This window comes from Pristiophorus japonicus, chromosome 4, assembly GCF_044704955.1.
Source record: "Pristiophorus japonicus isolate sPriJap1 chromosome 4, sPriJap1.hap1, whole genome shotgun sequence".
Lineage (NCBI taxonomy): Eukaryota > Metazoa > Chordata > Chondrichthyes > Pristiophoridae > Pristiophorus > Pristiophorus japonicus.
Window position 1 is genome coordinate 68,317,208 of NC_091980.1, and position 23,373 is coordinate 68,340,580.

The following is a 23,373-nucleotide window of genomic DNA, read 5'->3' on the forward strand; positions in this document are numbered from 1 at the left end:
TGGAGGAACACTTGCAGGCTGATCTTCTACCTCAACTCCACTTTCCTGCACTCTCCCCATATCCCTTGACTCCCTTAACATCCAAAAATCTATCGATCTCAGTCTTGAATATACTCAACGACTGAGCCTCCACAGCCCTCTGAGGTAGAGAATTCCAAAGATTCACCACCCTCTGAGTGAAGAAATTTCTCTTCATCTCAGTTCTAAATGACTGACTCCTTATTCTGAGTCTGTGACCCCTGGTTCTAGACTTTCCAGTCAAGGGAAACATCCTCCCTGCATCTACCCTGTCAAGCCCTGTAAAAATGTTGTATGTTGTATGTTTCAATGAGATCACCTCTCATTCTTCCAAATTCTAGAGAATATAGGCCTAGTCTACTCAAATCTTTCCTCATAGTACAATCTCTCCATCCCAGGAATCAGTCTGGTTAAACTTTGTTGCACTCCCTCTATGGCAAGTATATCCTTCCTTGGGTAAGGAGACCGAAACTGTACACACTACTCCATGCTCCAGGTGTGGTCTCACCAGGGCCCTATATAATTACAATAAGATGTCTTTACTCTTATACTTAAATCCTCTTGTAATAAAGGCTTAATTGCTTGCTGTACCTGCATGTTAACTTTCAGTGATTAGATCACCCAAGTCTCTCTGAACACCAACATTTCCCAATCTTACACCATTTAAAAAATACTCTTGCTTTTCTATTTTTTCTGCCAAAGTGGATAACTTCACATTTCTCCACATTACATTCCATTTGCCATGTTCTTGCCCAATCACTTTACCTGTCTTTATCCCTTTGAAGTCTCTTTGCATCTTCCTCAACAATTTACATTCCCACCTAGCTTTGTATCATCAGCACACTTGAATATATATTGGTCCCCTCATCCAAATCATTGATAGAGATTGAAAATAGCTGAGGCCCAAGCACTGATGCTTGCGGTACTGCACTAATTACAATCTGCCAACCTGAAAATGACCTGTTTATCCCTACTCTCTGTTTTCTGTCAGTTAAACAATCCATAATCCATGCACGTTTAGTGAGTTGGCCACACCGCAGGTAAAGGGTACACAGCCAGATAGGGGATGGGTGACCAACAGGAAGAGCAGTGGCAGGAAGGTAGTGCAGGGGTCCCCTGTGGTCATCCCCCTGCAAAACAGATATACTGCTTTGGGTACTGTTGAGGGGGATGACTCATCAGGGGAGAGCAGCAGCAGCCAAGTTCATGGCACCGTGGGTGGCTCTGCTGCACAGGAGGGGAGGAAAAATAGTGGGAAAGCTATAGTGGTAGGGCATTCTATTGTAAGGGGAATAGATAGACATTTCTGTGGCCGCAATCGAGACTCCAGGATGGTATGTTGCCTCCCTGGTGCAAGGGTCAAGGATGTCTCGGAGCGGGTGCATGACATTTTGAAAAGCGAGGGTGAACAGCCAGTTGTCGTGGTGCATATAATTATAAAATGGGATGAGGTCCTACAAGCTGAATTTAGGGAGCTAGAGTTAATTAAAAAATAGGACCTCAAAGGTAGTAATCTCAGGATTGCTACCAGTGCCATGTGCTAGTCAGAGTAGGAATCGCAGGATAGCTCAGATGAATACATGGCTTGAGTGGTGCAGAAGGGAGGGATTCAAATTCCTGGGACATTGGAACCGGTTCTGGGGGAGGTGGGACCAGTACAAACCGAACGGTCTGCACCTGGGCAGGACTGGAACTAATGTCCGAGGGGGAGTGTTTGCTAGTGCTGTTGGGGAGAGGTTAAACTAATATGGCAGGGGGATGGGAACCTATGCCGGGAGACAGGGAAGTAAAATAGGGGCAGAAGAAAAAGATAGAAAGAAGAAAAGTAAAAGTGGAGGGCAGAGAAACCCAAGGCAAAAATCAAAAAGGGCCAAATTGCAGCAAAATTCTAAAAGGGCAAAGTGTGTTAAAAAGACTAGTCTGAAGGCTCTGTGCCTCAATGCAAGGCGTATTCGTAATAAAGTGGACGTATTTACTGCACAGGCAGCAATTAATGAATATGACATAATTGGCATCACGGAGTCATGGCTCCAGGGTGACCAAGGCTGGGAACTCAACATCCAGGGGTATTCAACATTCAGGAAGGATAGACAGAAAGGAAAAGGAGGTAGAGTAGTGTTGCTGGTTAAAGAGGAAATTAACGCAATAGTACGGAAGGACGTTAGCTTGGATGATGTGGAATCTTTATGGGTGGAGCTGCGGAATACCAAAGGGCAAAAAACACTAGTGGGAGTTGAGTACAGATCACTAAACAGTAGTAGAGGTTGGGGACAGCATCAAACAAGAAATTAGGGATGCGTGCAATAAAGGTACAACAGTTATCATGGGCAACTTTAATTGACATATAGATTGGGCTAAGCAAACTGGTAGTAGTACGATGGAGGAGGATTTCCTGCAGTGTATTAGGGATTGTTTTCTGGACCAATATGTTGAGGAACCAACTAGAGGGCTGGCCCATCCCAGACTGGGTGATGTGTTATGAGAAAGGACTAATTAGCAATCTTGTTGTGTGAGGCTCCTTGGGGAAGAGTGACCATAACATGGTAGAATTCTTTATTAAGATGGAGAGTGACACAGTTAATTCAGAGACTAGGGTCCTGAACTTAAGGAAAGGTAACTTCGATGGTATGTGACGTGAATTGGCTAGAATAAACTGGCAAATGATACTTAGAGGGTTGACGGTGGATAGGCAATGGCAAACATTTAAAGATCACATGGATGAATTTCAACAATTGTACATCCCTGTTTGGAGTAAAAATAAAACGGGGAAGGTGGCTCAACCGTGGCTAACAAGGGAAATTAAGGATAGTGTTAAATCCAAGGAAGAGACATAGAAATTGGCCAGAAAAAGCAGCAAACCTGAGGACTGGGGGAAATTTAGAATTCAGCAGAGGAGGACAAAGTGTTTTAGTAGGAGGGGGAAAATAGAATATGAGAGGAGGCTTGCTGGGAACATAAAAACTGATTGCAAAAGCTTCTATAGATATGTGAAGAGAAAAAGATTAGTGAAGACAAACATAGGTCCCTTGCAGTCAGATTCAGGTGAAAAAATGTCCGTTGTGCCCCATAGGGGACGGAATCCGCACTGTGACTCCGGGAGGAGCTCCTCGGCCACAGGGAGAAGACGGTTGAGGAGGACTCTAGCGACAATTTTCCCAGTAGCTGATAGCAGGGAGATTCCTCTGCAGTTGCCACAGTCGGACACCTTTTGTACCGTTTTGGTCTCCTTACCTAAGGAAGGATATACTTGCCATAGAGGGAAGGGGATCCCCATTCATGCTTATGGGGACTCCATGTGTACAGAAAGCCCATAAACATGAATGGGGATCACATAAAAAATATATTTAACATAAACAAATTAAAAATTACATATTTAAAATTAATTAAATACAATATAATTAAACATTTAAAGCAAAAAATTAATTTTTTCAAAAATAAACAAATGTTTTAAAGGGGCTGAAAATAACCTTACATTGTTACATGTGTTTTAATGTTCAAATGAATGAAAAAAGTTAGATTTATGTTTCTTAAAACTTGTATGCTGGTAAAAATAAAAATGATGCCAGCTTTTACGAGGTGAAAGAATTTCACGGGCATTCGCTGGGCAGGATTTGGGCAAATAGCCCAACTCTCTGCCAGCAGAGGCCCTTTTCCCGGGGGTGCGGATGATCTGTCAAGAGAATTCATGGCAGATCACAAGATCCGTGTTTTTGCCCATGCACAGCACATGCCTAAACTTGGTGCGGCCCCTATGGGCACGGGCGTACCTTGTATGTGCCGGTAGGGGCCACAACTTACGGCCCAATATTTCTCTATTAGCAGAGCATGTCCTGTAGGAGTTAAAATTGCTGGTAGTACCCTTGTTAAAATAGTAGCTGGCACCCATTAGTGCATTTACGAAAATGAAAGACTTGCATTTATATAGCGCCTTTCATGATCTCAGGTCATCCGAAGGTGCTTTACACCTAATTAAATACTTTTGAAGTACAAAAACTGTTGCAAATATAGGAAAACCGGCAGCCAATTTGTGCACAGCAGGGTCCCACCAATGGCAATGTGATAATGACTAAATAATCTGTTTTAGTGATGTTGGTTGAGGGATAAATACTGGTCAGCGCATCAGGGAGAACTCCCCTGCTCTTCTTCAAAATAGAACCATGGGATTGTTTACATCCAGCTGAGAGAGCAGATGCGGCCTCCATTTAATGTTTCACCTGAAAGACAGCAGAGACGAACTTGCCCTGTGCCTCAATTGGGGCAGTAACCTTCCAGGGCTAGAACATTTAGCGCCCGGTGCAGAAGTCCTGCCCCCAATGCGGAATTGCCCTTACCGCCCCTGAAAGGAAGCGGAACGCAATCTCCCACACTCCACTTCCTTTGGGGGCGGTAACTGGGGCGAGGAAAGCTAACGAGCTTCAGCACTCCTCCCCTTCGCTTTAAAAGGGAAGGGCACTGCACACTCCGTACGGCCTCTGTTGGCTTCCACTGGGCCACCAGGGCAGCTTGTGACTGGGCCAGCAGCCCGGAATCCAAGGCAGAGTGTCGAGCTGCATGATGGCGACCCGGTCCATGCTAGGGCCGCCATTTTTGAGCCGACCTGAGAGTCGGCCGACAAAAAAAGATCGCGGCCCGGGGCACTGGCGCCCTCCCCTTTAAGCACCGCCCCGAGCCGGATGTCAGCAAGCTTTGTGAACCGTGAAGCTGGCGTTGACATCCACTTGCACCAGCATCATGGCCCGTGGGGCAATTTCCGCCACGGGACGTTAAAGGCTCGACGCACACGCCATTGATGCCATTGCCTGTAGCGTGGTGGCCTGGGGCACTATCCGCAGGGCGCGACGCTGCCATGGCAGTGACCCCGCAATCTCCCGGGCAATTTCCCGGGAGGCAGTAGCGCCCCACTCCCCAGGGCGAAAACTGTCTTGCGCCCCATTAGCGCCACTCCGGAGGCACTAATGGGTCTGTAAAAAGGGGCAATTTCGCCCCCAGCCTCTCCAACAGTGCAACAATCGCTTAGTACTTCACTGGAGTGTTAGCCTAGGTTTGTGCTCAAGTCCCTGGGATGGGATTATGAACCCACAACCATCTAATCGGAGGCACGAGTGCCACCAGCTGAGCCACAGCTCACACCATTTTGTCCATGATATGTTATTTTCATTTTCTTTTCAGTATTTCCAGGGTGAAAATTGATTCATTTGAAAATCATGCGGCCTCATATAACTCATCTGGCATATTCACTACTACAGTTAAACAGGCTGTGATGAAATAGTAGATCCAATTTTCCAAGTAAATGTGGCCAACAGCTGAGGTCCCACTACGCTCGGGAAATCGGCCTAATGTTCCTCAACATGTCGCGAGGGTAAGTGAAGCTGATTGTTTAACGGCATGCTTTGTTCCAAATGTAGTTAAGTAAGACAATTTTCCAATAGATGAGAAAAGATCTGTGGTCTATCCAAGTGTTAAAAGAATTTAACTCGATTCCAGGAAAGAGCCAAGATCAATTTGAAACTTCTGGCATGTGAGGAGTTGTGGTCTCCTGGTTCCAGGCATCCTAATGTGTTTTAAATCCTGTGTATGTTTAACAGCATTATTTCAATTGTGAAAGATGCAGATTTGTATTTCTTTGTTCCTGAATGAACTCTAAAATGGATGGAAGGTATTTTTTTTAAATTATTTATTTATTTACAGGATGTGGGCATTTATTGCCCATCCCTAATTGTCCTTGAGAAAGTGGTGGTGAGCTGCCTTCTTGAACCGCTGCCGTCTTGGTGTGGTGAAGGTTCTCCCACAGTGCTGTTAGCTTGGGATTTCCAGATTTTTACCCAGCGACGATGAAGGAACAACGATATACAGGCACAACATCTCAAATCTGGCTGTCCAAAAATCGGAATTGTCCGAAAACCGGACATTTTTCAGGCGGCCAAGATGACGACATCGGGTGGTGAGGGACGAGGAAACCAATGGTAAAAAAGCAGCGCCAGGGGGGCCGCGGGTGGTGAGAATCGGTGGGCGTTGAGGAGCGGAGAATTGGCAGGCGGCAAGGAGCGGTGGATCGGTGGGCAGTGAGGAGCGGAGGGAATCGGTGGGCAATGAGGATTGGTGGATCGGTGGATGGCGAGGAGTGGAGGGAATTGGCGGGTGGTGAGGAGCGCCAACAGCGAGGTCCGAAATCCGGATAAAATCCGAAAATCGCATGGTCTTGGTCCCGAGATTGCAGGATTTCAGTCGTTGTACCTGTATTTCCAAGTCAGGATTGTGTGTTACTTGGAGGTGATGGTGTTCCCATAGGCCTGCTGCCCTTGTCCCCTTTATTAAGCTCATGGGTTTGGAAGGTGGTTGTCGAAGAAGCCTTGATGAGTTACTGCAATGCATCTTGTAGATGTTACACACTGCAGCCACGGTGTGCCGATGGTGGAGGGAGTGAATGTTTAAGGTGGTGGATGGGGTGCTGATCAAGCGGACTGGTCCAGTTAAGCTTCTGGTCAATAGTGACCCCTAGGAAGTTGATGGTGAGGGCTTCAATGATGGTAATGCCATTGAATGTCACGAGCAGGTGGTTAACCTCTTTCTTGTTGGAAATAGTCAATGCCTGGCACTTGTGTGGCATGAATGTTACTTGCCTCTTATCAGCCCAAGCCTGGATGTTGTCTAGGTTTTGCCACATGTGGGTGGACTGCTTTGTTTTCTGAGGAATTGCGAATGGAACTGAACACTGTGCAATCATCAGCGAACATCCCCACTTCTGACCTTATGGATGGAGGGAAGGTCATTGATGAAGCAGCTGAAGATGGTTGGGCCTTGGACACTGCCCTCTTGCAGCGATGTTCTGGGGCTGGGATGATTGGCCTCCAACCAACACAAGCATCTTCCTTTGTGTTAGTATGACTCTCGTGGAGAGTTTCCTCCCTGATCCCCATTAACTTCAGTTTTACTAGGGCTCCTTGGTGCCACACTTGGTCGAATGCTGCCTTGATGTCAAGGACAGTCACTCTCACCGCACCTCCAGAATTCAGCTCTTTTGTCCATTTTTGGACCAAGCTGTAATGAGATCTGGAGCCTAAACTGCACATCGGTGAGCAGGTTATTGGTGAGTAAGTGCCGCTTGATAGCATTGTCGACAATACCTTCCATCATTTGCTGATGATTAAGAGTAGGCTGATGGGATGGTTATTCGCCAAATTAGATTTGTCCTGCTTTTGGTGAATAGGAGATACCTGGGCAGCTTGTCTAGAGGCATGGCTAGTTCTGGAGCACAAGTTTTCAGCATTACAGCAGAGATGTTGTCGGAGCCCAAAGCCTTTGCTATATTCAATGCACTCAGTTGTCATAATACAATTATTTTGTAGCAATCTACTATCCCCCTCTCCCCCCCTCAATATTGAATGCTCCCAGGAACGTGGAAGAGTGCCTGCTGGGGTATAAGGGACACCCCCTTCAGTCATGGCTCAGGACACCCCTCTGCAACCCCACCACATCTGAGCAACACAAGTATAATCAAGGCCAAGGTATCGCCAGGTTAATTATTGAGCACACCATAGGGATGTTGAACCACAGGTTTGGGTCTCTCAACAGTTCTGGGGCACCCTACAATATGCCCCACAAAGAGTCTCCTGCATTATGGTGGTGTGCGACTTCCTGCATAACCTCACCATAGAGTAAGGCCTTCATTTGGAGGAGGCACAGCAACAGCAGCAGTCCTCATTGAATGATGAAGAGCAGGGAAAAGGCAAGAAACCAGCAGAAGGTTGGCTACTTCAATGCCTTGCAGCAAGTGAGGGATCAGCGCAATTTATCAATGAATCCACTGAACTGCGTATTCCCCTGCCCTGATAAGTAGAGGGGCTCTGTTTAAGTTAACAGTCCTTGTTTCTCACTCCCTTCATCCTTCATTAAGAAAAGGTTGAGTGGGTTGGCCCTCTACTCATTAGAATTCAGAAGAATGAGAGGTGATCTTATCGAACTGTATAAGATTATGAGGGGGCTTGACAAGGTGGATACAGAAAAGATGTTTCCACTGATAAGGGAGACTAGAACTACAGGGCATGACCTTAGAATAAGGGGTCGCCCATTTAAAACTGAGATGAGGAGAAGTGTCTTCTCTTTGAGGGTTGTAAATCTGTGGAATTCGCTGCCTCAAAGAGCTGTGGAAGCTGGGAGATTGAATACATTTAAGACAGAAATAGACAGTTTCTTAAACGATAAGGGAATAAGGGGTTATGGGTAGCGGGCAGGGAAGTGGACCCGAGTCCATGATCGGATCAGCCATGATTGTATTAAATGGCGGAGCAGGCTCGAGGGGCTGTATGGCCTGCTCCTATTTCTTATGTTCTTATGTTCTTATTTAAGAACAAACCATGTGGACAATTTCTGGATCAATGACATCCTGACAATGCAGATTCAGATGCTGCTATTAAACCATACTCCACACCAAATGTGATAAAGGTGATTAATTTAATAGGAAACATAATAATTGCCTTCCATTCATTTCTCCATCCAAGTGATCAACCCAAAGGGGTAGAAACTGGGTGTATTTGTGCTTCACATTAGCATCCCCAAGGGGATGCTGTGGTATGCTCTGCTTGTCTGGTACCCAGCGGTGACTCCAAGAGGGCAATAGGAACACAGGAATTGCTAGACGAAAAAAGCCCAAGGTCCATCTAATTTACCTTTTACCAATCTAGAAGTCGCATGATACAAGAATAATGGAGTAATTGACTAATCATGGCAATCAATCTCTATCAATTAGAGTACAAGGTGAGGAAAATCCCAGTGGTGGAGAGCTTTGGGAAATATGGGTCCACAGTGCTGTTCCACCCAAGCATGTTACACTTACCATATCTCATGCCTCAAATTACTCATAATACTGTATCCCATTAATTTTAATGGACAGAAGATCACAGGGTCGGGGTGGGTAATGGAAAACTGACCCTAATATTACAGTCATAAATGTAATATCAGAAACTAATGGCCCGCTGAATGTTAAAATCCATATACCTTAGGGAGGCTAATGTGGACAATTGTTTAAAAAGCATTGTTTTACCATAGGTCTGGGATTCAATTTCATCATCATCATAGGCGGTCCCTCGTATCGAGGATGACCTGCTTCCACGCCAAAAAGGGATGAGTTCACAGGTGTTTCAATGAAGGACCTGATATTCCAGGTTCTGAACTACATGTTGAAGGGTGGAAGATGCCTGTGCGTGGATTTTTTTTTAAGCGTATGGTGGGCATTGCACACCAGCCACCACATGGGCTTGACAGAGCTAGGTCTTGGAATGTAGGTGCAGGAATACAAACCTGCTTCGATCCTCTTAATACCACTGGTTATAGAATATTTAACGGTATAATTTTCATTTTAAAAAACTATTACATAATAGTGGCTGTCCTTTTAGCTCTAGCCCCTCAAAAAAAACACTGCTATTGCAAAAATGACGACAATCATATTTGGCCTGGTGGCTTTAGCTGTGCTGTGATGCAAACAAAGGCCGAGAGCTTGCAGCTCCTGTTGCAACCTGTAAGCCTTTGTTTGAATCATAGCCGTAACTACATTGGATTGTGGTTATGCTCTCTCCATGGGTGAGTTTCATCAGTAAGGAGTATTTTGAAATGGTACAGCATTTAATCTTGACGGAGGAGAGGATAAAGAAATGGCTGTCCTCAATGTATGCCTGCTTCTACCAGAACAGCATACCAATCACATTGGATGAAACCCCACCCTACTTATTGAAGCAGCTAGTGTGGTCGTGTAGAGATTAAAATTAGGGATAAAACAGGTGAAGAATTGTGACAAAAGGAAAAGAATATGAGCTTTAATTTCACAATCATTGGTGATACTCAAATTAACCACTAGAGGGTTAATTGTGCAAGACAAGGCTCCCTGGGTGAAGCCTTGCTAGATAGAACTGTTGCTTGCAGAATCAAACCAATTGTGTTAAAGCCTTTGCTCAGACCTATGTTCCTGTGTACTGAAGATCTACACCTGCAGCAGCTTCTTTCAAAATTGCTTTTTAAAATCATCATTTAATGATTGTGGACTCGTGAAGAATTACGGGGACTGAAATTTGTCTTTAGCAGTAGCACAGAATGGGCGATAACAAATCAGCAGTCTATTTTACATGCTGCTCGATTGGAAAATCGGGAGGGTGAAAATGCCTGCCAATTCATTAATATCCCGTTTGTGCTACAGTCAAAGACCAGTTTCACCCACACTGTGGTTACTATAAAACATACTAAATAAAAACTGAGGAGTAAGAACATTAATTACACAAAATATATTTCATAGCCTACACATGCTGAGTATTTGAACAGGCAATAAGTTTCCTTACAGGTGCACCTGGATCTCCACGAGCGCCATCTTTTCCTGTCTCTCCCGGTGGACCTGTTGGACCTGATGGTCCAGAATGACCTTGATCACCCTATACATTGAGGCAAAACATAACAAGTATTGAACAAGATATACATTTTGGTAGGAAGAATGAGGAAGAGGCAATATGAACTAAATGGTACATTTTTAAAAAGGGGTGGGAGGAGAGAGACCCTGGGGGGGTGGATGTACATAAATCTTTGAATGTGACAGGACATGTTGAGAAGGCTGTTAAAAAAAAAATCATATGGGATCCTTGACTTTATTAATAGAGGAATCGAGTACAAAGGCAAGGAAGTTATGCTGAATCTTTATAAACATTGGTTAGGCCTCAGCTGGTATATTGTGTTCCATTCTGGGCCCCGCACTTTAGGAAGGATGTCAAGGCCTTAGAGAAGGTGCAGAAGAGATTTACTAGAATGGTACCAGGGATGCAGGACTTCAGTTATGTGGAGAGATTGGAGAAACTGGTGTTGTTCACCTTTGGGTAGAGGTTAAGAGGAGATTTGATAGAGGTGTTCGAAATCATGAATGGTTTTGATAGAGTAAATAAAGAGAAACTGTTTCCAGTGGCAGAAGGGTCAGTAAGCAGAAAGCACAGATTTAAGGTGATTGGGAAAAGAAGCAGAGGTGACTCAGATAATCATAGAAATTTACAGCACGGAAGGAGGCCATTTCAGTCCATCATGTCCGCGCCGGCTGACAAAAACAATCCAGCCTACTCCCATTTTCCAGAACTTGGTCTGTAACCTTGTAGGTTATGGCACTTCAAGTGCATATTCAAATACTTTTTACAATGTGGTGAGGGCTTATGGCTCTACCACCTTTTCAGGCAGTGAGTTCCAGTCCCCCACCACCCTCTGGGTAAAAAAAATCCCCCTCAAATCCCCTCTAAACCTCCTACCAATTACTTTAAATCTATGCCCTCTGTTTGTTGACATGAGGGAAAAAAATGTTTTACACAGCGAGTTGTTGTGATCTGGAATGTACTGCCGGAAAGGGTGATGGGAAGAGATTCAATAGTAACATTCAAAAGAGAATTGGATAAATACTTGAAGGGAAAAACAAATACAGGGCTATGGGGAAAGAGCAGGGGAATGGGACTAATTGGATAGCTTTACCAAAGAGCCAACACAGGCAAGATGGGCCAAATAGCCTCTGAGAATAATCAATCTTTGATTCTATGCTTCTAAGACAAAACAGTGGCGATAAAATACAATTTAGCTGGACTGCAAACTGGGTGAGATTGGATTGGCTGTCCATTATACTCCAGTTATATTCCTTTCAGTCCTCATTGCTCAAGTTGAATTTTACCCCCAGCATTTGTAAAATGAATTAGTGTGACACATCTTGTAAAACATCAGTAGTATCCTAATAATGATTAATGTTTTATATTCTAATATTAATTCAAGAAAACAAAATTGGGTTGCTGTTCAAAGTCTTAACTTAACAAAAAAAAGATTAATCATTTCATTTAAGCAATGCAGAGGGTGAATTTGAGTGTAAGCTGTTGTCCTGGTCTAAAACCCACCACTAACCATTTGGTTTAAACTGCACCCACAGCAAAAAAAAAACAGCCTTAATTATCCTGTAAATCGAATCTGAATCAGAAAGACCAATCAGATCTTTAAATGAAATGCTTTTGTTTTGGGAATGGTGATGTGGAGTGGACAGTGGGCTATGCTTCTCGTAAGCACCTTATCTCCACTTTAGAAGCCATTAAACAGACAGTCAGGTGCTAGGCTGTTCTGTCATTTGCCTGCAACTCATGTCTGCAGCACCTTGAGTTTCCTTTCTCATCACTTTTGCCTACCACTTCTTAGTCCTCTCCTCTTCAGCCTTAGCAAATGTTGTTGAATGGCAAGAGATGTTGCAGAATGTTGCCCCCTTTTTGGACACCATCTCTTAATTGCCCCTTTAAATTTCACATGCCTACACATTATTGCTGGTGCTCAGAGGCGGGTTCGGAGGCTGTCAAAATCTAAAAGATTAAAGATTGACAGCGGGCCGGGATTCCACTCTGAACCCGCCTCCGTGTCAGTTTCCCAAGTGCCGGGTCTGCCTGCGTTTTACAGACTCGACACTTAGCGGCAGATGAGCAATTGAAATAGTTAAGAGGGTCTTTAAAAGGTGCTTAAACAACATTTTACCATCTACTTACCATTTTCCATCTTTTGCACGAGGTTCACGTCACTCAGGGATCCTGTCAGGTAAGTAGGTAGGGTTTTCAACGACTCTCCATTGCTGTAACAGTGGTATAACATCTACCATTGCACAGCTGTTGACTTTCCAGTCTTAGAAGCTGGAGCCTTCAGGATTTGGATGACACTTTTTAAGCTTTATACAGTTTGGGAGTGTTTGGAGTAAACTCTCTATTCACTGTCACCACCTTGGAACAACATATCTCACCATTGACAGCTTGCTTCTGTCATCTCAACTTCAGCTGCCATATTTAACATCAGAATGGGCACGATTTATGCTCTCTCAGCTTGGTGCTCACAATCTGATGACCCCCCATCAATCACAGCAGAACCAGGCACACCAGGAGCAGCAACAAGAGCACCAACCTTCTCCTCAACCACCTGATGCTGCACAGGGCAGAGGGCAGTGCAGGGCTGCACCGCGCCAGAGGCGATACCCCCAACGCAGGGTATACAGACAGAGGATGAGCTTCCTCAATATGACTGAGCAGCAGTGCCAAAGGAGGCTCAGGCTATCGCGCCCCAGGTCATCGCTGATGTTTGCGGATTGCTGGAGCAAGACCTGCAAGCCCAGAGGAGCGGGTGGACACCCCTTACCAATGGCTGTGAAAGTCACCAGCGCCCTCAACATCTTCACCTCAGGCTCCTTCTAGGCATCTGCAGCATCTGGCAGTCGGCCGCCCAGAGATGCATCTCACAGATCACCGATGCCCTCTTTAACAGGTCCGCCAATTATATCCACTTTGCCACTGATGAAGTCAGTGTTACTGAGCAGGCGCTCAGCATTGCCACTCTAGCTGCCTTCCCACGGGTGCAAGGCGCCCCATCAGAACCCAATAGTATTTGTTAACTGCAAGGGGTTCCACTTCCTCAACATGCAACTGGTTTGCAACCACAGGAAGATTATCATACATGTGTGCGCCAAGTTCCCGGGAAGCTGCCATGACTTTTACATCCTGCGCCACTCTAACATTCCTCAGCTTTTCGCACTGCCAAGAAATCTTTCCAGTTGGTTGCTTGGAAACAAGGGCTATCTCCTGAAGACGTGGTTCATGACCCCTTTGAGGAGGCCAACAACTGAAGCTGAGGGACATTATAATCAAAGCCACATCCGGATGAGATGTGTCATATAACAAACAATAGGCTTGCTGAAAATGTGCTTCAGAAGCCTCGACAGATCTGGAGGAGCCTTTCAGTGCACACCAAGCCAGGGTCTCCGGAATAGTCGTGGTCTGCTGCGCCCTGCACAACATAGTACAGCAGCGAGGACGAGCGCTGGATGAGGAGACGGCACAGAGTGCACAGCCTCATCGGAGGAGCACCATGAGGTTGCAAACGAGGATGACAAAGACCTGGAGGAGCTGGCGGTGTCATTGCGACCAGTACGTGAGTACGTTGCTGCCCATCACGCCACAGATGCCCTAATCAATGCCAGATTTAATTAACTTTATGCAGCTCAGACATAGGTGTCAGGTTGGCATCACCTCACACCAACACCATAGAGCAGTCAAACAATGACTAGTCCCTTGTTTTCACTCTCACCACCATTGTTGATGTGAAACGAGCCCTGACCATTCACTTTGCCACTTCCATTTGAGCACATTTGGCAATGACTGCAAAGTGTAACAAATAAATGATTTATTATAACTATTTCATATAATATAAACATGATAATGATATTGAAAAACACCCGAGTGACTACCCTTGTGATTATTTGTGTGCGATCTTTCTTTTCTGAGTGCTTCTACGTGGTGCTACCCCTGTGGCTTCAGCAGAGGCAGAGGCAGCCTCCTCACTTCTTTGCTGCGCCTCCTTAGATGCCTTTGGCGATCATCCTCTGGGTTTTGAAGCTTGTTAGGCCCCCGCCAAAGTCTGTCCCCCCTGAAACTGTGCAGGGGCATTCTCAGCCATCATTGTCCAGGGAGGCATTTGGGGCTCTGATAGAGGGATTGGCAAGGGAGAGGAAGTCTGAGTGCTTGGAGAGGAGACCCCACTTTCATGTTCCCTCCCACCATCATCCCTCTCATGGGCTACCCGCACTTCCCTGTTAGCAAGTAGCTAAAGAGCACCTTGCAGCACTTCAGTGGGTCCATGTCTATACTGACATTCCTCCTACAAAGGACGTCTATGAGCCTCTGGTTTCTCTCCTCCATAGATGCCCATCTATTTTGAAGTGAAACCATGTTCGCATGAAGCTGTTGCAGTATTTTCTCCATGCAGGTAGTCATCCTATCCATGGAGGAAGCTATAGTTGCCAATGACTGCGCCACAGTGGTGCTCACGTTGAAGAAGGACTCCTTCATTCTCTGCACACTCACAGTTACTAAGGTTGTGAAACCAGTCAGAGCCTCCCGCACTTGTTCCTGTAGCTCCAGGATCACCCTCTTCTTGGATGGTCCCGAGCAGAGCTCGGGGACACCTACGCCCTCTGACGAGGAGTTTCCACTGCTGTCAATGTCTCCACCTCCAGCTCTTGCTCACATGATCTGAGGCACCAGGTGCTAACAATACTTTATCTTGCGATGGACCCACTAAGGTGTGCGTCTGTGCGCTGGTGCTGGGTTGCATTGTCTGAGGTGACACTGCACCCTCAGAGGCAGGAGGCTCCTCCTGGACAGTGGGGGGGAGATTTTGATGGACCTGTGGGAGAGTAAACACATCAGTTAGATATATGAGATATATGAGATGTCGGCTGCAGACACATACCATTATCCACATTTGAGCATTTATTTTCTGTTGATATCAGACCCCATATGAGTGACTGATGAAAGCCATGCAAGTGTATGAAAAATAATTCTGTCACCAGCTTCTTCTAAAGAGCCCCTCTCTCCTTCTCCCACTCCCAGCAGGTCGACCACTCCAGTGCTGCCTCCTCTGCAGTGGTCAAATATGCCATGGCTTGTTGAGGGCCCCCTCCTGTTCTCTCCCTCTCATCGTGAGCTATCTTTTCCTGCAAGGAGGGAAAGAGAAGGTTGAGTGAGAGCGATGGAATGAGTGTAAGGAATTGAATGGGATAGAGCTTTAGAGGGAGACTATGATACAGTGGAGTGCCAGTACCAAGTTGCCTTCTTTTGTGTTGTTAGTTGCTGTCATTGCATTAAGATGAGGTTGAGGGTGAGGAGTGCATAATAAGATGGGGACCTGATAATGTAGATGGTTGAAGGTCCAAGGGATGTTGAGGTGAGTAAGGATATGCAGGAGTAGGGTTGGCAATGCAGAGTGATGGGGATATGATGACAGGCACAGCAGCAACAAGGTAAGTGTGGCTTTATACTCACTTTTCCTGATCTTAGAAGATTGTTGAAGCTCTTCCAGCACTGCATCTAGGTATGAATCACCACTGACATCCCCGTCACCTCCTGCGCAATCTTCAGTCACGCTGCCTTCGTCTGCTGGGGAGTCCTCTTCCTACCGTAGGGAAGAGAACCTCCACATGTCCTCTCACACCACCCCCCCCCCCGCCCCCCAAGATGATGGAGGGAGTCATCACTGAAGTGAGGTGCAGCTCTTTTGCGCTGGGCACTCATAGTCCACACCTACACACACTCCCAGCGCTGAATTGTGTGAAACTGCAAGTGGCAGCAAATGGAGCTATGGTCCCTTTAAATATACCCCCTAGAATTGCATCATCCGTTGACATCACCAGACCCACTCCTTTTAATTGGGCTGGGAAACGCGCAGGGTGGGCTTAACAAGGCTCATTAGGGGGAGATTTGTTTTTCAGCGGAATCAACGCAGCAGCGGGGTCATTTCCCGCCACTGCACTCTCCCACCTCGAAGCCGCCCAAGTAGGTGAAATCACAGCCTTAGTGTGCTACTTTGCATCAATACAAATCTGGCCCTGCACACACACACACACACACACACTTCATTGTTACATTGATATACTCATTTTGGGATCAACCAGCAATCGTGAAAAGGTGGCTTACTGACAAAGTCATTTGAACTTGGTTGCCAGCCCAGCACTGGGAAGATTGCTTGGTGCAGTTGACAGTCCTGCTAAGCCTTTTACATTCCCCAGTTACTTTCTGCTTCTCTTCCTGCTGTGCTGACAGCCAAAATCCATCTATGCCCACGATTCTCATAGCATTCACACATGAACTGGTTTTGAGTATACGCTCATAACTTGTGCAATTCTAAGACATCAGAAACTCATCATCAGGAATGACAGGAAGTTAATAACTTCTGCCGTTATTGTTCCATATTCTGTATGAATTGGCTCTTAAGAAGGCTGACTTGGGTTTAAGTGCCTTGGTATGTTTTACTACATTAAAAGATGTTATATAAATGTTTTGACGAAGGATTGTCGACCCGAAACATTAACTCTGCTTCCTCTCCACAGATGCTGCCTGACTTGCTGAGATTTCCAGCATTTTGTGTTTTTATTCCAGATTCCAACATCCGCATTATTTTTCTTTTGTATATAAATGCTTTTTGTTGTTAATGCTGTTTTTTTCAATTTGCTTGTTAAACTTTCAGAACATAATGTAAAGATAAGAACAAAATTCATATCAGCACAAACAATGAAACATCTCTGTTAGTGCCTTGGGCAAGGATTTGCAAGCTTGTTATAATTGCTAATTTTAGTACAAAGATTTTCCTAGGCTAAGCAATTCCAGAGCCAAGCGGGCAGAGGACATCAGCCAACTGATGTCCAGTCCTGTGCTAATGTCACTTTAAACTTATATGCAAGAGGATTGTCTAAAGACAACTGTTCCCTGATTTTACCCTCTCCCCTGTCTTCTACTTGGTATGGAACTGAAACCGGGAACTCAAGAGTATGGGAATTAGTCCTGTGTTGCATGGTACCTCATGAAGGATACCTGCATAACTCGCTTGCCATTTTTCCTTTGTAGGTAAGTCGCTGACCATGAAATCCAGGCCATTATATTGAGCAACACACTGTCCAGTATATTCTATTGCTTTCATCAGCCACATATTTCAATTGTTGATAATTTGTAGGACAAGGAATATTTAACCCTTTGAATATTGAAATAATTGTATGAATCCACTATATTTAAGTAGAAATAAAACAGAGGACCTTTATTTTTCAAAATCTTTAAAGAAGCCATATTCACTAATAACAATTAAAGTATGACTGAGAAATCATTTATTTTTGACTTACATCTGGGGCTAGATTTCCATGTTTTTTGCATGCATAACGCCCACTTAACGTCCATTTTACCGCTGAAATGACTTATAATGTCTATTTATCGCCCATTTAACCACAAAATGGAAACTGACGGACATTTTTCGGAAATTTATCGGCGAGTGTTACTTTTCCCATGTGCATAACGCCAGGAAAAAATAATACTGCCCGCCCACTTTTTGGGGGCAAAATCATCAGAATGGGCGAAATCAACGCCCATAATATCAGCCAGCGTTAGTTTCTGCACGGAATTAACGGTGAGATTCAATAATATCGCCCGCCCATTATTTTTTGTCATAAAGATCACATTTGCCAAAACTAACACCCAGGAGATCGCCCACCATCACTTTCAGCATCTCGCACACTTATCGTCCACAATATCGCTCGCCCAAAAAACGCCCGGGAAAAAGTGTAACTGTTCTGAACTAAAGCCAGTGGTGTGGGTCCCATTTTTAAAATCGCAGGTCGCTTCTGTTATGTTTAGAATAACTCCACAAGACTGAGTACTGTAAGCTTAAACTGATGTGACTTTTGGAGTTTTATTAATTCAGACTGAGTGCCTAGGCAGCATGGCAGACAACCTTTTATACTCGCTTGCATGAGGTGTGCAGGTGATCCTTGGGTCTCCAACAGGTGCGACCTCTGGTGGCAAGTCTCATACTGTTATAATGTTTACATATATAACATCACTCTTCCCCACCGCCCCACCCCCTCGCCCCACCCCAAAGTCTTTGATAAAAGTTATTTACAAGTTGAGGCGGTCCGGGGCCCTTCGCTCCCTGGTTGAACGCCTGAGTTCGAACCCTGGCATGGGTGAGTTGGTCGGGCCATTGCTGCACTGGTCTGACCGGACTGTTGGGCATGGTGGGTTCATCCTTTTGATTGACGGGGCGAGGCCGATGGCTGGTTGAGTGTGTGTTGGCGGATCGATGATGGTGATGTCCTCTTCAAGTTGTTCCTGGTTGTCAGTGAATCGCAGTTTGGTCTGATCCAAATGCTTTCTGCACATTTGTCCATTACATAGTTTGACAATAAACACTCTATTCCCCTCCTTGGCCAAGACAGTGCCAGCAACCCATTTGGATCCATGACCATAATTAAGGACAAACACTTGGTCGTTTACATCAATGTCACGCAATACAGCCTCACGATCGTGGTACATGTTTTGCCGGTGACGCTGGGTTTCCACATGATCATTAAGATCTGGGTGGACTAAGCAGAGGCTGGTTTTGAGTGCTCTCTTCATTAACAATTCCGCCGGGGGAACCCCGGTAAGCGAGTGGGGTCGCGTCCGCTAGCCGAGCAGAACCCGAGATAAACGGTCTGCAGGGAGCCATCCGTCACGCGTTTCAAGCTCTGCTTGATAGTTTGGACTGCCCGTTCCGCTTGACCATTGGATGCGGGCTTTAACGGGGCAGACCTGACATGCTTAATGCCATTGCGGGTCATAAACTCGTTGAATTCCGAGCTGTTGAAACACGGTCCATTGTCACTGACAAGGATGTCGGGCAAGCCATGGATGGCGAACATGGACCGGAGGCTTTCAATGGTGACAGTGGACGTGCAGGATGAAATGATTACGCATTCAATCTATTTAGAGTAAACGTCCACTTCTACTAAAAACATCTTTCCAAGAAAGGGACCAGGAAATCTACGTGGATCCTGGACCACGGTTTGGAGGGCCATGACCACAGACTCAGTGAAGCCTCCCTTGGTGCATTGCTCAACTATGAGCAAGTGTTACATTGGTGTATGCATGACTCCAAATCCGAGTCAATGCCGGGCCACCAAACATGTGACCCGGGATAGCCTTCATCATGACTATGCCTGGGTGGGTACTGTGTAGGTCGCGTATAAACATTTCCCTCCCTTTTTTTGGCAAAACCATGCAATTACCCCATAAGAGACAATCTGACTGGATGGACATTTCATCTTTACGTCGGTGAAGCGGCTTAATTTCATCTTGCATTTCTCCGGGAACAGCCGACCAGCTCCCATTGAGGATGCAACTTTTCACTAGTGATAGCACAGGGTCCAGGCTGGTCCAGGCCCTGATCTGGCGAGCCGTGACGGGTGACCCCTCGCTCTCAAAAACATCCATGACCAGAAGCAATCTGCGGGTTATGCCATTTCCACCCCGGTGGTGGGCAATGGTAGCTGACTGAGGACATCAGCACAGTTCTCCATGCCTGATCTGTGGCGGATAAGTCATAAGCGGACAATGTTAGTGCCCATCTTTGGATGCGGGATGAAGCATTGGTGTTTATACCTTTGCTTTCTGAAAACAGCGAAGTGAGCGGTTTGTGGTCGGTTTCAAGCTTGAACCCGAGTCCAAATAGGTATTTGGTGCATTTTCTTAACCCAGTATACACATGCTAATGCCTCTTTCTCGACCATACTGTAGGCTCTTTCAGCCTTAGATAGACTTCTAGACGCATATGCAACTGGTTGTAGTTTGCCTAATACATTGGTTTTCTGTAACACACAGCCGACCCCATACGAAGATGCATCACAAGCTAGCACTAAACGTTTACATGGGTCATACAATACAAGTAACTTGTTAGAACATAGCAGGTTTTTGCCCTTCTCAAAGGCTGTCTCTTGAGATTTACCCCAAACCCAGTTGTCACCCTTACGTAGCAACATGTGCAATGGTTCCAGCAAAGTGCTTAACCCGGGTAGAAAGTTACCAAAATAGTTGAGGAGTCCCAGGAACGAATGCAGCTCCATCACATTCTGTGGTATGGATGCGTTCTTGATGGCCTCTGTCTTTGAGTCCGTGGGTCTGATGCCATCTGCCGCAATCTTTCTCCCCAAAAATTCGACCTCTGGCGCCAGGAAAACACACTTGGAGCGTTTCAGTCTGAGTCCCACTCCGTCCAGTCGACTTAGAACCTCTTCCAGGTTCTGCAGATGTTTGATGGTGTCACGACCGGTGATCAGGATGTCACCTTGAAACACAACGGTGCGCGGAACCGATTTCAGCAGACTCTCCATGTTCCTCTGGAAAATGGCAGCAGCCGAGCGAATCCCAAAAGGGGCATCTGTGGTTTTTAAACAATCCTTTGTGCGTGTTGATGCACGTCAATCTTTTCGAAGATTCAGCCAGCTCCTGTGTCATGCAAGTGGAGGTTAGATCTATTGTGTTCCTAACACAGATGAGGCTGCACACCGGGAGGTTAAAGTAACAGTGACCTCAGTCTTTAATAAGACACTCCAGAGTGAGGAACAGGCTTTAGGGGACGGCTTATATACAGTGCTCCCAAGGGATGCTGGGATCCCTTGGGACTTCAGGGGATGAGCTCCCTGGTGGCGAAACATGGGAGTGCATGCTTTACAGATACACAACATCACTCCCCCTGCAAAGTCAAAGTGAAAACTATTTACAAGGTGAGGCGGTCGGGAGCCTTTCTTTCCCTGGTGGACCGCCTCGGTACAAATGTCTGTTCTGGTGTGTTAGCTGTGCCCTCATTGGGCTGGTGTGTTGTTGGCCCTGCAGGGCTGCTAGGTGAGCCTGGCCTTGCTGGGCTGTTGGGTGTGATGGGTTCGATTTCCTGGTCCGGCGTGGTGTCGTTGATCCTTTGGGTGTGTGTTGTGGGCTCAAAAAGGTGGTGTCTGCTGTGGGTTGTTCAGGGCAATCTGTGAACCGCAGCCTCGTTTGGTCCAGGTGCTTTCTGCAAATTTGTCCATTGACTAGTTTGACTACAAACACCCTATTCCCCTCTTTAGCTATCACCGTGCCCGCAATCCACTTGGGACCATGTCCATAGTTTAGCACATACACAGGGTCATTCAGATCAATTTCCCGTGACACAGTGGTGCGACCATCATTTACATTTTGTTGCTGCTGCCTGCTCTCAACCTGATCATGCAGGTTGGGGTGAACCAGCGAGAGTCTGGTTTTAAGTGTCCTTTTCATGAGTAGCTCAGCCGGGGGCACCCCTATGAGCAAGTGAGGTCTCATGCGGTAGCTGAGCAGTACTCAGGACAGGCGGGTTTGGAGTGAACCTTCTGTGACTCGTTTAAGGCTTTGTTTGATGGTTTGTACTGCTCGCTCTGCCTGCCCATTGGAGGCTGCTTTAAACGGGGCCGAGGTGACATGTTTGATCCCATTGCGGGTCATGAATTCTTTAAATTCGGCACTGGTGAATCATGGCCTGTTGTCACTAACCAGTATGTCAGGCAGGCCGTGGGTGGCAAACATGGCCCTCAGGCTTTAAATGGTGGGGGTGGCGGTGCTTCCCAACATTATTTCACCTTCAATCCATTTTGAAAAAGCATCCATCACCATCAGGAACATTTTACTGAGAAACGGGCCCGCATAGTCGACATGGATCCTCGACCATGGTCTGGAGGGCCAGGACCACAAACTTAGTGGTGTCTCTCTGGTCGTGTTGCTCAACTGAGCACATATGCTGCATTGCCGTCCACAGGACTCTAAGTCAGAGTCAATACCGGGCCACCACACGTGGGATCCGGCTATCGCTTTCATTATTACTATACCCGGGTGTTTGGTGTGGAGATCCGAGATGAACGTCTCCCTGCCCTTTTTTGGTAGCACTACGCGGTTACCCCACAACAGGCAGTCTGCCTGAATGGACAGCTCGTCCTTTCGCCGCTGGAACGGCTTGATTAGCTCTTGTATTTCAACGGGGATGCTGGCCCAGCTCCCATACAGTACACAGTTTTTTTACTAGGGACAGCAGAGGATCTTGGCTGGTCCAAGTCCTAATCTGGCAAGCCGTGACAGGCGATTTATCATTTTCAAACGCTTCTATGACCATCAACAAGTCTGCGGGCTGCGCCACCATCAACAAGTTTGCAGGCTGCGCCATTTCCACCCCGTGGTGGGCAATGGTAGCCGACTGAGAGCATCCGCACAGTTCTCGGTGCCTGGCCTGTGGCAGATGGTATAGTTATACGCTGATAGCGCGAGTGCCTACCTTTGTATGCGGGCTGAGGCATTAGTATTTATCGCCTCATTTTCAGCGAACAGGGATGTGAGGGGCTTGTGATCGGTTTCCAGCTCAAATTTGAGGCCAAACAGGTACTGATGCATTTTCTTTACCCCGAACACACACACTAATGCCTCTTTTTCAATCATGCTGTAGGCCCTCTCGGCCTTAGACAAGCTCCTGCAAGCATGGGCGACAGGTTGCAACATTCCCGCAATGTTAGCTTGTTGTAATACACACCTGACTCCGTATGACGACGTGTCACATGCTAACACAAGTCTTTTACACGGGTTATACAATACAAGCAGCTTGTTGGAGCATAAAATGTTTCTGGCTTTCTCAAAAGCAATGACTTGGTTTTTTTCCCCCATACCCAGTTCTCACCTTTGTCAATTACACATGTAGGGGCTCTAAAAGGGTGCTTAACCCCTGTAGGAAGTCACCAAAATAGTTGAGGAGTCCCAGGAATGACCACAGCTCCGTGATGTTCTGTGGCCTGGGCGCGTTCCTGATAGCCTCTGTCTTGGCGTCTGTGGGCCGAATGCCATCCGCCGCGATCTTTCTCCTCAAAAACTCCACTTCTGTTGCCATGAAGACGCATTTCGTCCTCTTCAGCTGCAGCTCTATGCGATCCAGTCGCTGGAGGACCTCCTCCAGGTTTTGTAGGTGCTCAGCGGTGTCCCAACC

At 46.3% G+C, this 23,373-nt stretch overlaps 1 protein-coding gene across 1 annotated transcript in view; it reads right to left on the bottom strand.

The window, feature by feature from the left end:
• The window catches only part of LOC139262451 (collagen alpha-1(XXIII) chain-like), a 354,416-nt gene that overhangs the window by 113,995 nt on the left and 217,048 nt on the right, over positions 1–23,373 (bottom strand). Inside the window, exon 8 of the mRNA XM_070877639.1 lies at positions 10,344–10,433. Within this exon, the coding sequence (XP_070733740.1) occupies positions 10,344–10,433 (90 nt within the window). The remainder of the gene's footprint in view (positions 1–10,343; positions 10,434–23,373) is intronic.